Source organism: Cucurbita pepo, chromosome 2 (assembly GCF_057944985.1).
Source record: "Cucurbita pepo subsp. pepo isolate OVF chromosome 2, ASM5794498v1, whole genome shotgun sequence".
In the NCBI taxonomy this organism is placed as follows: domain Eukaryota; kingdom Viridiplantae; phylum Streptophyta; class Magnoliopsida; order Cucurbitales; family Cucurbitaceae; genus Cucurbita; species Cucurbita pepo.
The window spans coordinates 3,250,042-3,265,792 of NC_141799.1; the positions used below are offsets into that span (position 1 = coordinate 3,250,042).

General features: G+C 35.0%; 2 protein-coding genes across 3 annotated transcripts; both read right to left on the minus strand.

The window, feature by feature from the left end:
• Window positions 1-181: 181 nt before the first annotated feature.
• LOC111787863 (uncharacterized) lies at window positions 182-1,834 on the minus strand. The gene is made up of 3 exons (XM_023667938.2): window positions 1,455-1,834; window positions 770-888; window positions 182-525 (listed from the first exon to the last, which is right to left on the minus strand). Exons 1-3 carry the CDS (start codon window positions 1,680-1,682, stop codon window positions 375-377), a joined length of 498 nt encoding a protein of 165 aa, XP_023523706.1. The 5' UTR covers window positions 1,683-1,834; the 3' UTR covers window positions 182-374.
• A 1,006-nt stretch (window positions 1,835-2,840) lies between these two features.
• Window positions 2,841-14,829, minus strand: LOC111787864 (P-loop containing nucleoside triphosphate hydrolases superfamily protein). Of its 2 annotated transcripts, none has more exons than XM_023667940.2 (16): window positions 14,345-14,829; window positions 13,993-14,112; window positions 13,531-13,698; window positions 12,987-13,274; window positions 12,766-12,851; window positions 11,992-12,076; window positions 11,694-11,906; window positions 10,251-10,310; window positions 8,490-8,569; window positions 7,890-8,197; window positions 7,704-7,795; window positions 7,498-7,624; window positions 4,049-5,208; window positions 3,688-3,974; window positions 3,313-3,486; window positions 2,841-3,201 (listed from the first exon to the last, which is right to left on the minus strand). In XM_023667940.2, exons 1-16 carry the CDS (start codon window positions 14,579-14,581, stop codon window positions 3,075-3,077), a joined length of 3,612 nt encoding a protein of 1,203 aa, XP_023523708.2. In that variant the 5' UTR covers window positions 14,582-14,829; the 3' UTR covers window positions 2,841-3,074. The 2 variants fall into 2 exon arrangements, with proteins under 2 accessions (XP_023523708.2, XP_023523707.2); XM_023667939.2 differs by having other exon boundaries at window positions 3,688-3,983; window positions 14,345-14,828.
• Window positions 14,830-15,751: the final 922 nt, after the last annotated feature.

Sequence of the window (15,751 nt, forward strand, 5' to 3'; positions counted from 1 at the left end):
TTCTTCTTTAGTCTCTCTTTCTATTCAAATTCTAGAACCTAGAACAGAATGAATTTTCAGGTCTGTGACGTCTCTGAAACTTCATCTCAACTTCCCTTGCTCTATTGCTTATCCTGGTTTTCAAGTTCATCTTAATTGCTCAATCTTTATATCCTATTGGACTGAGATTTGAAATTCTGAGTATTAAAATGCTCATGGAAGAAGGCATTCATTCGACTTTGATGAAATGTTCAACAATGTGAAAGGCATCTAAGCTTATGTAGCTTTTAGTTACAGAGTTGAGATTAAGATTAGAGCTAACATGATGGATGATGACAGGTTAAACATGAGATTTTAGTTCAGTGATTTTTTTTTTGTCTGTAAAAGCTAGAGAACTAAGCAAGAAGCCAGAAGTTCTTCTGCCACCTGGTGTTGATGAGGTAACCGCCCATCCCATAGGTCTGTTTTCTAACCCCAATTGTACAGCAATCTGCATGGTCGATGCACTGTTCCACAAGCTGCTCTGAGCTGCTGGTCCCACAGAAGCTGCAATACAAAAGGACAATGTCGACCAGGTTAGTAATTATCATTCAAACCTTTTCCTTTATTTTCTGTTTAGTACAGTTTCATCCAGTTTAATCAAATGTCTAAATTTAATCTGTACTTCTAGAGGGGTGAACATTTGAAAATATAGAAACAAAATAGTGACATTATTATTTTTGAACTTTTATTTACTTGTTTGAATGACAAAGCCAGTATATAAAAATGATAGGAAGAGTTTGGGACCCACCACCCAAACAGAGAAGGCTTTTTCTGGGGCACCACCAAAACAGATGCCTCAAGCTTCTTCACTTGGCTCAATATTGTCTCTAGTTTTGGGCCTTGAATCACCAGTGCCTCAACTTCCACCTGAAATTTTGAACCAAAATGTAAACCACCCACAGAACCCAACACCGCACTCATCTGTAATTAAGACTTAAAAAATGGTTCGTTCTTTTCTTTTGCGAAGATGAATCTGGATAATGGAGGAGCACTAGGAAAAGGTTTTAGTTGGTATAGCCAGTGGCTTAGTGCATCTCGAGATTTCTCTTCTTACCATGCTCTTTGCCTTTGTCTTTTCCCCTTATCTTATTTGTTATGAACACATGCATTGGAAGTGAAAACCACCAGATTAAAGATAACACAATATATAAAGCTGTTCCCCATGTGGCCCATATACTCGCACATACTTTTCCAGTGAGAAAGATTTAGAAATTAGTTAACTTGATAACCCATAATCAAATCTTTAACCTTTTCTATGAATTAAGTGTCTACGAACTGTTGCTTTTTAATCATTTTCAAACTGAAACTACATGCATTTATCTTGAGTTTGCAGGATGATAATACATTCAAGCAAAAAATGTTGTAGAGACAGAAGATGCAGCCAAACCCATGAAAGATTAGGAGGATATTTATCCAAAATAAAGAACGTATACCTCAGGTCTAGAAGCTTTGCAGAGGTAGCCAAGAGAGTTAGCAAGAAAAGAAGAAGAATCCGGAGTTTCAGAGAGCTTGTTTGAGTGAGAAACAATGTGAAGAAGAGTGAACAAATCACCCTTATTAGCCACATGAGTTAGAGCCCACAGCATAGCATGCTTGGACTGCGATGAATGATCCACCACCACCATCACCCTCTTCTTACCGTACCTCTCAAACCCTTCCATGGACGCTCAGTTCAAAGCTTTAGCTGCACAACCAAACCTTTAGTAGGGTAAAAAGCAAACCCCACCTCACTTTCTCAGTTTTAGTTGCCTTAAAACAAGGAACCTCTTCAGCTGTGGTGGCGTTAGCTCCAACCCCTTTAAGCTAGGAAGAAAGAAGGTGGTTGGTTATATAGAAACTTGAGTTTTTCACTTGGAATAGAGAGAGAGAGAGAGAGAGAGAGAGAGAGAGAGAGAGATGGGACCGAGTGATAAATACGAAGCCATGATTTAGAAGTTTTATGAGTCACGGGAGTCGCTGAACTGACGGTGGCTTTTTACAGTTTACTTATAACATTGATGCAAATGAGGACAGTACTGCTACTCTGCCTATTTTTTGATGATGATAGGGAAGGCTCTCTGTGCTGTTATCTCTCTTGCATCTTTTTCACAACCTATATTTCCCTTTTTACATTGTTTGAATAATAATCTATGATTACCCTCATATCGTTTGGAAAATAAAATAAAACAAACCTTTTTTTTTTCTTTTTTTTGGTGTGGGAAAGATCTTTCGCAGAGATCGACGAACAGTGCCAAAGTGGTCCATCCTCATTCAAAGTACTGTTTGGTGTTTCCGTCACGAGTTGCCTTATTTGTTGACCTTTTCCAAGGACAGTTTTATCAACAGAAAAAAAAAAAAAATAATAATAATAATAAAATAATAATTTTTTTAAAATGTCAAATAATAAGTTTTTTATCTTTTACATTTACATGTAAATAGTCTCTCTAAATTTTAAAGATAAGATTATGAACACTTATTTTAATTAAAATTGAAATAAATAAAAACAACTTTTTGGGAAAATTTTGCAAATTAAAAAACATGCCCATTTTTTATATTATATGGGTTTTTACATAATTCTAAAACTAAAAAACAAGAACTGACTATAAAATGAGAAATAGAAAATTATGTAAAAAAAATACAAAAACTTGTAATCAAGTTTTTTTTTTTTTTTTTTTTTTTTTTTTTTTTTTTTTTTTTTTTTTTACCCTGTCTAAGAGTAAAAAAATGGAGATTCCGACCCACAAATTTAATTAATGATATATTTTAATCAATTCAACTATATTAAGACATTCAATCAAGGATTTCAAATAAAAGCAAAAAAGAATTATAATCTGTACATATTCTTTTAATACAAATTTTGTATTAATAATTAATCAATAAGTTACTGAAAAAATTGTAAACTTGAAATAAATGGGAAGAAATTTAATTACAAGCATAAACTATCTACCAACCTAGTTAAACTTCTAATCTTCTAATCTTCTAATGTAATGAAGGCCTCACTCTCAATAACCTTTTATTCCCTACAGCCATTCATTATCTCATTAGCTTTTTATTCCCTACAGCTATTCACTATATCATAGTAACCTAACGGTGTTAGTATGAATATCTTTGTATGGAAGGTTAGATTCTCCTAGCAGCGTTATATCTTCCGGGGAGAAGAGACGAGAACCAGTGCTCAAGTAGTGTTGTGCAACACGACCCCTACATTACAAAGCAAAAGAAAAAAAAAACTATTAAGGGATCGGAAAAGGTTTAAAGCTAAGAGTTTCTAGTAAAACTGGTAAGAATCATGCAGTCATTATTGGTACAAACCTTCGTCTTTTCGTCTTATCATTGCCATTGACGTTTAAGATACGTAGCGTCTCTGATCTTGAAATGCAGCGCAACGAAGAAAGATATTCGAAGAATTGTAGACCTTTCAGTGCCAAATGTAATCTGTTGGGAGCCACATGCTGAACTACGTCCAAGAGACGTGATTTCATATCTCTGCTCAAAAGACATTTAGAAGTTAGTACAAGTGTGAGAAGTTTTTCTTGTAACTGAGATCATGAAGATTGGATCTTTAAAATCTCAATTGGTAATAATTAATTTTTTTGTTTTTAAGAATTAAGCTCATAAACACTACTTCCACCTAAATCATCCTAGCAGATGAGCAAATATCCATATGAATGGAGATTTCAGTCTTACCTCTCTTGCATATGACTATTTTCTGGAAGGCTCAGTTCACTATCTTTCTTAGTGGAAGAGAAGCTATCCATCATATTGTGCCTCATTAATTTTCCCGATACTGCTGTATTAGTCGTAGAGGCAAGCATCTCTGGTACAATATCCAACGAGCTACCGAGGCCCACACGAGAAGCCATGGTAGCAATATCACTCACAATGGAGCAAAATCCATGCTGAGCAATTGTAGATGACATTTGCAATTGTTGACCTCCAAAGAAGAATGAGTCTGGCTCTTCAGATACAAAAGTCTGTTTATCCTAAAGAGAAATATGGTTACTTTTATGGAAACTAATTCGTGATACACGCAAGTTAAAGCACTTACTTGTAGTTGGCAGGAAGAAAACAACAGGTCTGAATCTGAAATTAGATGGCTCATTCTATGAACTAATTCGACAATCTGAACGGTTTCTTGCTTTTCTGGCACGATATGATGCCCTAGAAGATCTAAGTGATGGTGGCGAAGTTGTTTCCACAATTTATGCACTGAATCACCCGATACGTTCAAATCAGGTTTCTTTATAGGCTTGAACTTGTTAAAGTCTACACGGCTGCACTCATCCATCACAGGATATGTTCTGATAATGTTTTCCATATGTCCATTACATGAAAATTCTTCCCCCTCTTCGCGGGATGAATTAAATACATTGCAAAAATTTTCCGAAACAGCCGTAGTTTCTTGTATGGGGTGCGCAGGTGAATTGAAACTATTGGCTTCAACTGATAACACGTTCTGAGAAAGCTCATTCATAGAAACTTCTGGACTGGCACCAGCATCCCCATGAGATGCCATTTCGGTAAACATCTCCGTATCATGAATTTCTGTCTCAGGAACAAATATTGACTCTGGCACGTATGAGGTAGTGACAGACATAAACATCTCGTTCAGATCTATACCACCTGCAGTTTCTGAACATGGATAATTATCTTCAACAGTATTATCTGTCGTATGATAAAGCAGTCCATTTAATTGGCTCGAGTAATTTGGAGGTGCTGGTTGGTGAGACAATAATATACTGTCATCTCTATTTGGGACCTGAGAACATTCCTTGTTGACATGCACATCTTCAGAATCAGAAGACACCACCATATCCAGCCTTCTTCGGCGCTTCTGACTAGATAAAGGAATAGTGGTTCCTGAAATATCAGAACACTCATGTGCAGCATCAAACTTCACTGCAAAGTCATTGTGATCTTGAATAGAGCCATTCCTACTCAACATCGCTGCCTTCTTGGCGTCTAAAAGATAACTGTTTTCATAATTTTGATAGTCCTGGCCATTCTGCATTTCCTCTTCATAAAATTCACTTTCACGTGCTTCCAACAAGCAAGAAGTTGTTTCCATTCTTAATAACGACTTTGTGATCTCTTTGTCAAGTAGCACTGATAACTGAGATGGGAAACTCCATGGCATTATCACCGGAAGTATCTGATGGCCAGCATCAAGATCAAATAAAAGTGAGCCATACTTCTTCTGAATTTTATCTGCACAATCAAATACGTCCATAAGATAAATAACCAACACAAATAAAAATCATTTCCAAGTATTCTCTCCAAAAGCATCAGGATCGGCATTTAGTGAAGCAATTACCTCGTTTCAATTAAAGCATCGCAGAGTCCAACAATGGTAAAGAAAACTAACGGTAGAAGATGAGGGTTTGTGTATGGGAGGGGAAAATAGGTGCACGTGCAAATAGCAGTGTTTAAAAGATATCAGAGTGTATCACTCATGCTCTTGAAAATACTATTGGACTACAAAGTAACTTTTATTCAATAAAACTGTATTTCTGTCTAACCCTAAAAATGTTACTATTCCAATAAATTTATAATATATAATTTTATTTTTATTTTTAAATAACCATCTCACATCACTTAAATGACACCTTGAAAGAGCCTTCGAGTAAGCAAGAAACTTTTCATCCTAGAGTATGCCAAGTGGGTCCTAGGAAGCGTACAATCAATTATATATAAGAAGTTATACAGCTCATATTAGCTCAAGAAACCCCGAAGGCTGAAGTAGTAGCATGGTGTCTGTCATGTTTCTTAAAGCCTACTGCACTGCTATCTTCACTGTAATTTTCTATTGATGCAGTTGCTTGTCAAGCAACTAGCTCTCAATGTATATTAAAGGAATGACCACCCAAACTTGTGCACAAGTGTATGACAAGTTGATATGAACCAATGCATCAATCATGCAAGATAAACTTTAAGGAAGATATGAAGAAAATGTTGTTCAAATTATCACAAGATGTTGCAATTCATACCACATTAAAGAAGAATCAAGCTTTATTTATTCTTAGATGGTTACAAATTTTGGGTGGATGATAATCTAGAGTTATGGTGTTTCTTTAATGTATTTTATGGTTTTTATTTACTTTAAGGTTACATTTACAAGTAGCTAATTATGGTCATAAAGTACGTAGGTTACCACTCTTTAAATGCCTCATGGAAGGTTAAGGGTTTTCATTCTGAGGTTGTATAAAGCCATGTATATCGTCTTTGTAAAGTAGACTTGGAAAATGTAGTAAAAAGAACACATACGAAATAAGGTGTCTCAATCATGCCACAAAAACTTCATGGTAGATGATAAGAGTATACCGATACAAGTTTGGATTTAGGGAGGTTTCATTGTATTTGGATTTAGGGATGTTTCATTGTATTTTTCAATTTTAAAAGAACTATTTTTAAAGTATTGAGTAACAATTAGTTAGTGGTTATTATGGTATTGATGGGCATGAGAGTTACAACCTTTCAATTGACCATAGGTTACTTTAAGGTTTATTTTCAAGGCTACAAAAAATCATTCATGCTATGAAGATTTTGGATATTATAATAAAAGTAGCATATTATGCTTCTTAAGCCATGAGCTTGTTCCTTTGCATTTCTTGTGTTTAGATTTGCATTCTAGAGTCATTCAAGTAGTCTTGATCAAACTATCTTATCACGAGTTTAGAAACGAGTTTTCTTTACTTTTGATCTTGATCATCAAGGTAATTCGATCCTAAACTTTCTCTTGTGTTGATTCCTTATCGTTTTTGGGGTTCCTGGATAATTTAGATCTAAAGATCTTGTTGAGATATTTAATCAACAAAGTAATCCAAATCTTACTTTCCCTTGGGATGATTCCTTATAATCCAAATCTTACTTTCCCTTGGGATGATTCCTTATCACAAGTAGGGACGTGGATTAACTTGATGGGTTGGTTCAAAGTTCAGTGTTGGTGATAAATCGGCCCACTTGGACCCCATATTGGCAACACAATACACGGAAGCTACCTCTTAAAATATAATGCTAAACCATAAAGTTTATGGCTATTGTACATATCGACTTCTTTTACCTTTTTTATTTATTATTTTATTTCATTTTTTTTAAAAGGAAAAAGATATATCCTTGAAGTAATGAAATTGGATGTATCAACTTATGTCTAGATACTTCCAAGGTCCTCGCTTCAAATATTTGAAAACTTAAAGAACTTTTAAAACCCATTGGTTTCCGATAAGTTTTTTCTTATTAAAAAAAAAATCTTGCAATATCACAATCAGAACGGTTAACGTGCCTTCACATATTACATGACAGGCTTATTATCGAGGTAAGCTTCAAGGACGCAAAGAATCCTTCATATCACTGGACCATAAGTGATTAGTTTCTGACTATGAAATCAAAGAGTGGTCATGCTCATATAGACAGCCAAAATGATATAAAAGGAAAATACAATCAGAGAAAAGGAAGATTTAACGACGACAATCATATTTATACTTGGGAAGCATGACTGACCTCTAAATTCTTTACCCTGGCACCAGAACTGAAGATGCATAATGGCTTTCCGAATATCGTTGTGGTAACAATGAATAATACGCTCAAGTAAGCATTTTTGGATGTTGACTCCTTCAGAAGCACAAATCTGAAAGGGAAGCAATAGTGAATCAATCGAATGGAAATTCAAGCAATATGTCATTAGTAGATGAGCCAAAAGCACACACCATATATAAATGGCTGAGTAGTTCCGTTAATGATGGTTGTATTAAAGAGACTTGTAGCCTGTCCAACCTAACAGGAAGAACAGGATCGCTACCTATAGTTCAAGGATAAAAACAAGAGTGAATTCATCATTGCAAACTGTAAAATGACTACAAAATGAAATTAGAACCACAAATAAGCACTCTTACTATTGCTGGTCAAAATTATGGGAACCTTTCCTGTGTCAGCAATCTCTTGAATTGCAGAAATAAAACCACGATCCTCAGGAAAAAGGATATCCACGTCCTCTAAAAGAATTAAAGGCTTAGCTTCACCTTGGCTGCTGGTGCTTTCAGATGCGATGTATCCAAATTCTCCAACTTCAATGTTATCATCAGAATCATTGTTTGACAAAGGGATGGGTCCAGTCACCTCATTGGCAAAATTGTCCTCTTGAAGAGAGGAAGGATATTTTTCAATAAAATTGTTCCTTGACCCCTGGAAATCTTTTACAGGCCTGTAAGATAGCCATACTTTCGATCATTCTGAAAAACATTTATGGGTAGCTAAAAGAAATATTTTACGAAGAGTTGTATAGTTGATTGAGCAATATCAAAATGGACTCCAGGCATAATTTGATACTCTCTTTTTGTAGGATAAATCAACGACAAATATGCACCAGACACTGAAATTTTTTTAAAATAACAATAATAAAATAACTAAAAACCTGCAGAACAAGCAATATCATAAAGTTTAAGAAATCATTTATAACGTGGAGAAATCTAACCCAAAATTTAAATAGAACGGACCAATTTAGCTGGTGAGAATGTAAAACCCCTCCAATCTCCTGCTTGAGAACAGCTCCTGATCGAATGACAGATGCACTGTACTGAAGGACAATGTATTATACAGTCAAATTTATTTTTTTAATAAGAAATAATATTTATATATGTAAGTCAATCAAAAAAGGAGTTACTACATAGAGCCTGGGGGTAGAGGAGACCACCACCATAAAGAATCTATTGCAAAAAGATCCTCCCAATCACGTTTAAACAAAAGAGCAGAGGTTTTTTTAGTTAAAAATTATAATCATTTGATTTCTTTCCATCTATAAAAGCAACAAAAGTATAAACGTTCCAGAAAAATAATAATAATCCAATCAAGCTGGAAACTGTCCAAAGTTGCAGAAACTATCTAAGGAATTCTTTTTTCTCATAATAAGTTCCTTGATTTCTTTTTATCCATAAAAATAACAACAAAAGCTCTCACTATGGATCTGGGATGAATGACATGCGAAAATATCATTAAGAAAATCTACTCTTAGCTATTTAGGGGTTTCGTCATCGAGAACATGAAGACAATATGATATAGAGTCCAGTTTTAAGCCAATTAGGGATATTAAAGCTTCAATAGACGAGGGATCAAAGAAGTAAAAGGCAACATCAATTAGAATTAATAGGGATCGCCCCATCTTTGATAGAACTACGACCAACCACCGAGTTTAACTCAAAGTCTGATCCAATTCTCAAGTTCTCTTCCAAAGAGGTTTCTCTTAATTCCTAAGACCCAATTCAGATATAGTCAAGTTTCTAGATGCAATTTACGTCTTAATCTCTGAAGGATGAAATCTTATGTTATTGACGAGTTTGGAAGACAATTGCATATACATGAAGGATATATCACGAACAAAGTCAACAAAAAGGCTTCTGTACCATCACTGACCCAAAACAAAATCATTCAAGTTTAGCAGCAGCAAATTCTTTGTCTCCAAGCTTATTCACTTCGCAAAGCAAAATAGTTTCAGTATAATCAATGAGAACCTCCATAATCTTTACTTGTGGATAATAGAAGGATAACAGGTACTTATTCATCCAAATAGCAATGCTTTTCTATTTGCTTCTTTTTGAAGAGAGAAAAGTTCCGGTATAATCAAACTCAGTTAAAATTTATAAACTATTTTTTTAGTTCATAACATTGGGATGGAAATTTAAAACTTTAACCTCTTGGTCGAGAGTACATGTTAATTAATGTTGAGTTATGCTCACTATTAGCAGAACTTTATAAACAGTTAAGTCCAATAAGTAGAAAATATCAATACTGTGGACATTCTGATGATGCTTTTATGAAATGAAATGAAGAAATGAACAAAATCGACACTTCAAAAGTTTTCCCAATGATTGGGTGATTTAATATATGTTTCCTTCATCATCATTTCTGAAGCATCTTCAAAATAATTTTAACCATCGAAACTTTATTGGAAGGTGTGGCATAAAGTCAAATCATTCTTATACACAAAGTATTAAGCTCCGTCAATCTAAGGGTGCAGTGAAATTCCATTGGGAAACTGTAACAAACAAATAATGTAGGAGCTGAAAGCATGACTTACCTATCAAGGGAAAAACATTTGGTAATTAATTCATGTGTATATTATGCAACATCAATGATATATTATATTTAACCAATACCTTTTCACATCTATAATTCATTGAAGGCTTAAAATTTAACTTCAGCAACCATCATCACGTAACAGGAGAAACTAGCATGGGAAAAAAATGCCAAATTAGCATTACCTCAATAACCCTGAAACCATGCTCTTCGGCACAAGCATAAATAGCTGCAGATTTCCCACTCTGCAAACATATAGAAATATTTTAACCAAAGAGAAAAATTAGCCCAGCAAAGAGAATCAATTACCACATTCATAACCTGCAACCCTTAGAAGAGATAAAGGACCTTCAGCTTCAAAGTATTTAGAATATAAAGCACATTTTAGATAGATAATAAAAATGGGCTCTAAAAATTACTTCCCCGCAGGAACAGAATATTAACAGTCGAATAAAAGAGGCCAAGAAGAAAACCCAATATAGCTGTAAACCATGGACCACCAACTTGAAACCCGAAGAAATCCATTAAATATTTTTACATCCAATCGTAATTCGCACCTCTGTACCATTTTTATTCTCCAATTGCAGAGTAGCTACCAAATTGGCTATTGGAGGAAGAAACTGAATCAAAGACTTGTGTTTTCCATTTAACTTACTTGAATATTTGCATCTCTAGTTTTCCTTTTTCTTCTTTCTCTCTTTTAGCCCAAACATCAGGAAGACTACAACCTTTTTAAAAACACCTCAGGCAGCATGACCAATTACATATGGATCAAACTCATGCACCATAAAACAAGCAGAAATGCCCAAGTCTTAAGGCAATAATGGGTATCCTCTTACCCACAGAAAGGCTATCTTGTCTTGACAAAACAGATTCCAACAAAGTTTAAGTAACCATATTTCTCAGAGGTTTTGATACCCAAATAAAAAACCATATGTAAAAATTATGGTTAGAAGGTAACAGAAGAGACAGGAGAAGAAAGAAGGTTGGTGTCATACTAGAGATACTTTTGTTTCCTCCTTTTTTTAAACTTTTAACTCCTATTAAATTTTGCTTCCTATATCTTTTTAGAATAAAAAAAATTAAAGAAGTAATGTAATTTTGAGTAAATTGGTATGTGGACAAAATACACTGCAAATTCATACAAAATTAGTCTTTCCTTCATGACAATTCTTCCTCAATTAACATTTATTTCATAGAGCAAATGAAACATTAAAAACAAGCATTTGATATTCAACAAGAGATGCCTTTCCAATATGAGGATTTGCAAGAATTAAAGACTAATTGCATAAGAAGTATGGCACAGCCACACCTCAAAATAAACTGTCATTCATGACCATCTAACACCATACAAGTTGAAACATGTAGAAGATGTTTGTCTGTGCAATAAAGTGGCAAAGAAACATACGATGGCCAAACAAATGACTTATTTACTTTTTGCATCCACGATGATGAACAAACAAAAAATTAACAGAGTTGCTCAAAATCAGCTTCTACTTAATTTTAAGATGTGATCAAGACTAAAAAGAAGTAGATTTCTAGACAAGAATTTACTTTGTTTCAGTGACAATTACAAAACCAAATAAATGTAAACATATATCAGGTGATAATAGTGAGTTTCTGTATACCCCAGATGATCCAGTGACGAGGAGTACATTCTTTAGGCTATCCTCACCATCTGGATTTTCATAGTCAGAATCACTCTGATAACAGTTCCCATTGTTATCTTGCTTCTGGAATTTATTTCCCCCAGCAAAATCTTTCTTGTTCCGGGAATTTTTTTCATACCAGAGATGTAGCCACTCACTTAAAAAATTGACTGATTCAAGATTACCGCATACCTGTAAAACAATGCGTCAGAGAAGGGACAATAGAGGAAAACAGAAGCCAGAAAGCTATGGTTGCTAATACAGATTGGCAGCAAACCTCCATGGCCATCCTCGGCTGATACTTGTATGTCCATAAACAATTTTTGGGACAGCTTTGACAACGATCGTAGTATGACCGCATTCTATTATTACAAAACAATTTTTAAAATTTTGTGATCAAATAATAAGAAAAAACAGGCAGGAAATTAAGCATAAATGTTTTAGAGAAGCACAATCCCCAGTACCAAAGATACCTATTGAAAACTACCACTGAAATGTTGAAACATTTGGAAATGCAAGGAGCTCATAAGGATGTATGATGCGTTAATCGGACAACAATGTTATAATCCACGACATAATAAAACTATGAAAGCATAAAACTACAAGTTCCCTCATAAATTATGAATTGAACTCACATCATGTTTGCTTTCGAATATTACTAGTAAACTGACATTAGCAACATCATAAGCAGTAAATTAACCAAATTATAGATTAAATCTCATTCCTAAAGTAGGAAGACTAAAATTGTGAAAAGAATAATTTAAACGATCACGCATTAGCTAGTTGTACCATATACTGAAGCCATAAATATTCGCAGCATTTTAAATTAAGTTGTAAGGCTTTAAATTCCTATTAAAAAGAATTTAGTTTCTAGAGTTTAAACTGAAAATATAGAACTGATAGCATTCGATACCATGCTTAAGCTTTAACATCCTAAACAGGCAGAGTTTGATAGGAAAAAATAAAAAAAGCAAAAAAGCAAATCAAAATCGAGGTTCTCTAGGAACAAGAAAATGGGTCAAAGAACTTTATCGTTCATAACAGTAATAACCTGTCCTGAAGAAATCTACTTCGATGATCAAGGATTGGCCCTGCTTTACAATCACTAAGCCCAAGTGTTTTATTCGGGTTACCATCCTGCCAACAAGAGAAAGAGATGATTTGAGTTCAAAATTAGGCACTGGTAGTTACAACTTGTGAAGTTGAAACGAGTTCAACTTTCGAAAGTGGAGAAAGAAGGAATGTAACACATGAATGAAGGATGAAATTTACCACTTCTGCAGTACTTAGGACGTGACGGATAATCATTTCCTCATCAGCATCCACATTGTATACAGTTGATGTTAACTCTTTAATGCATTCTTGCTTGGCGAAACCATGATCCATGGGCTCCACAATTGCACCAGAAGCAGGCAACACATTTGGAAGATCATCTACACTTAAAGACTTAACGCAGCCTTCAAATACTGATGAACAAGTGTTTTGCAAGGTATGACCATTATTTACAACACTTTTGTCAAGGAATGTCCAGTTTTGCCAGTCTGGCGATAGTTCATCATCCTGCATGGTACTATGAATATTATTACTCATGGATGGAAAATAAAAGATCTACTCGTCAACATTTTGAGAGGATACTAAGTCAAGGGCAGTGAGCTACCAGTGGAAGAAATGAAAGGGAGTGGATGGGGTAGTTTAAAATATGGTATTATCAGACAATGTTATCAGATAAATGTATTTACTAGTATCCTGAGATAATCTGAGTTTTTCTTTGCCTTTTTTGCATGCTATGCATAAAGCTATGACAAGAAAACCATACCCCAGCTATTTCATAGACGTGAATTGGATTACAATCAGTTCCGCTTTTCTTTCTCCCAACAGTGCGCCCTCTCTCTGCCGATTGAGTATCCCCTTCACTTTTCTTCCCTGCTTTTAGGGATACGAAAAAGGGATGTACTTGATTTCCAGGAAACATCCGTAAATTTTCCTGATCGTACAAACAAGGGCTTAGGGCTGTAGATTTAGATATTTAATGTAATCACATTGAACAAAGATAAATGCAATATTCACTTCCTTTTCCAACTCCATGTTCACGAGTGGAAATTCCAAAACCTACACATAAACTCAAATCTCTACGCGCGGTACATCGTGAGAGCACAAACTAGCAACTAACAGGATCACAAGTTCATAATTGACATGCAGAAATTTAGCAGCCTTGAATTAAAAACAAAAACTGTGCCATTAAATTTGTGATATAGCGACGACAAACTATAATACTGACCTCCCTATTTATTTTCGCCTCTAGTCGCAGGTCTGGAATTGTCCGAGTTGGGGTTGTTGCCTCTTCAGCATGTAAAATTTTCTTTGGCGTCAAGTTTACCGCTCGCTTCTCCTTCGCTTGCTGTATGTAAAGTATGATTATTTCATCTTGAAAAATCAATATAGTTTCATGTAGAGATGCAGACCTTTTCCAATTTGAAAATAACCAAAAACACATATAGTACATTGTATTTCAATGTCCAATTCCATCAATGTAGAGTCTAACTAAACAATTCATGCTACAACTATTCTCATACCTGCTGACAATCATAAAGCAATTAGAGTATTAATTCATTCAATTAAAGTCACTTCACCTTCTTCGCGCTTCTCGATTGAGGCGTCGTCTTTCCCTTCGACTTTCTTTTCTTCTTGCCCTGACTCCCGCACAATTCCTCCTCTTGATCTCCTCCATTCTCTTCGTGTTCTTGAGCCTTGTGAGGAAGAAGCGTTGACTGTACCATTCGGCGTTGAACACTCCTAGGCATTGGCTTGCCGATCTCAGTGCCGTCAGTCTCCATCGCATCCCCGGATTGCTTAGCCGGACTCTCCATGAATTTAACCCCAATTGTAGGTGATCAACAGAGTAAATCTCGGAAACTAGGGTTTTGAGAGAACTTGAGAATCTCTGAGAGTGAGCTGAAGCATACTCGGGTAACGCTACGTAATCTGAGGTACAACAAGATCCTCGGAGGGGAAAGTGGAAGATGAAATTGGAGGGAATCAACTCGTCTGTTCCCGCGCGGACGATGCTTCTCTCTCTCTCTCTCTCTCTCTCTCTCTCTCTCTCTCCCCTTGAATTTACTGTGATATCTTAATTCTTAATTAATTAAACGATATATAAAAATATATATATATATTTTTTTTTTTTTTTTTTTTTTTTTTGTAACTAGATTTTTAGATTACATAATGGATTAGATTCGTTATTTTAAAAGGAAATATTATATTTTTTATTCTAAAAATTATATTCATAATTTTTCGTTAAATATATTCGTATAATTTGATTAATTGATATATGTAGAACCTACTTAGGGTTTAAATTAGAGTGACTAATATTTAGGAAGCTACCATATTTGTATTCCTTATTATTTTATACTTTCCATTTATCGAATTATTTTTTTTTTTATATATTTATTTCAAGTAATTTAGCGGTGTGTGTGAGATTATGATCGGTTGTATTGCACACTCGAGCGTTTGAAAGTATGACGTTTGCACGAGATACTCTGTCTTTGGTTTCTTCCACTGTATTTGCATATACGTTTAGAAGTTTCAATTCAGCTATTAAGATCTTAATTTTGTGTCTGGTATCTATCTTTCATTGCAAAACGACACAAGAATACGACAATCAATTGTGACACGTTCGTGGGCAGTTTGGCTTCAGCTGGACCCGAAAAGGATGAATATCAACAATGGTGGCTTCGTGCATTGGTAATATGGTGCAACAAACCAAGGCCATCAACTAGCATATATTGTTCTCTTTGGACTTTTCCTTTCGGGTTTCCCCTTAATATTTTTGTTTCTACACCTTTATAAAAAATGTTTCGTTCCCTTCTCCAATTGAGTGTGGGATCTCACAATCCACTTCCTTCGCGGGGGGCTTCCCCTCAAGGTTTTTAAATTTCATCGACTAGGAAAAAGTTTCTACACCCTTATAAACAATGTTTCGTTTCTTTCCCCAACCGACGTGGGATCTCACGTGTAACTTCTCCAATACAATATACCAT

What these genes read in the sequence shown, in the direction of transcription:
- LOC111787863 (XM_023667938.2), bottom strand. Translation starts at nt 1,682, where the DNA reads ATGGAAGGGTTTGAGAGGTACGGTAAGAAGAGGGTGATGGTGGTGGTG. An exon ending in GCAAAGCTTCTAGACCTGAG is followed by an intron (nt 889 to 1,454) that starts GTATACGTTCTT and finishes TCAAAATTTCAG; the next exon opens with GTGGAAGTTGAGGCACTGGT. An exon ending in AAGCCTTCTCTGTTTGGGTG is followed by an intron (nt 526 to 769) that starts GTGGGTCCCAAA and finishes TTTGTATTGCAG; the next exon opens with CTTCTGTGGGACCAGCAGCT.
- LOC111787864 (XM_023667939.2), bottom strand. Translation starts at nt 14,581, where the DNA reads ATGGAGAGTCCGGCTAAGCAATCCGGGGATGCGATGGAGACTGACGGC. An exon ending in AGCCGAGGATGGCCATGGAG is followed by an intron (nt 11,907 to 11,991) that starts GTTTGCTGCCAA and finishes ATTGTTTTACAG; the next exon opens with GTATGCGGTAATCTTGAATC. An exon ending in TTTCTTCCTGCCAACTACAA is followed by an intron (nt 3,984 to 4,048) that starts GTAAGTGCTTTA and finishes ATTTCTCTTTAG; the next exon opens with GATAAACAGACTTTTGTATC.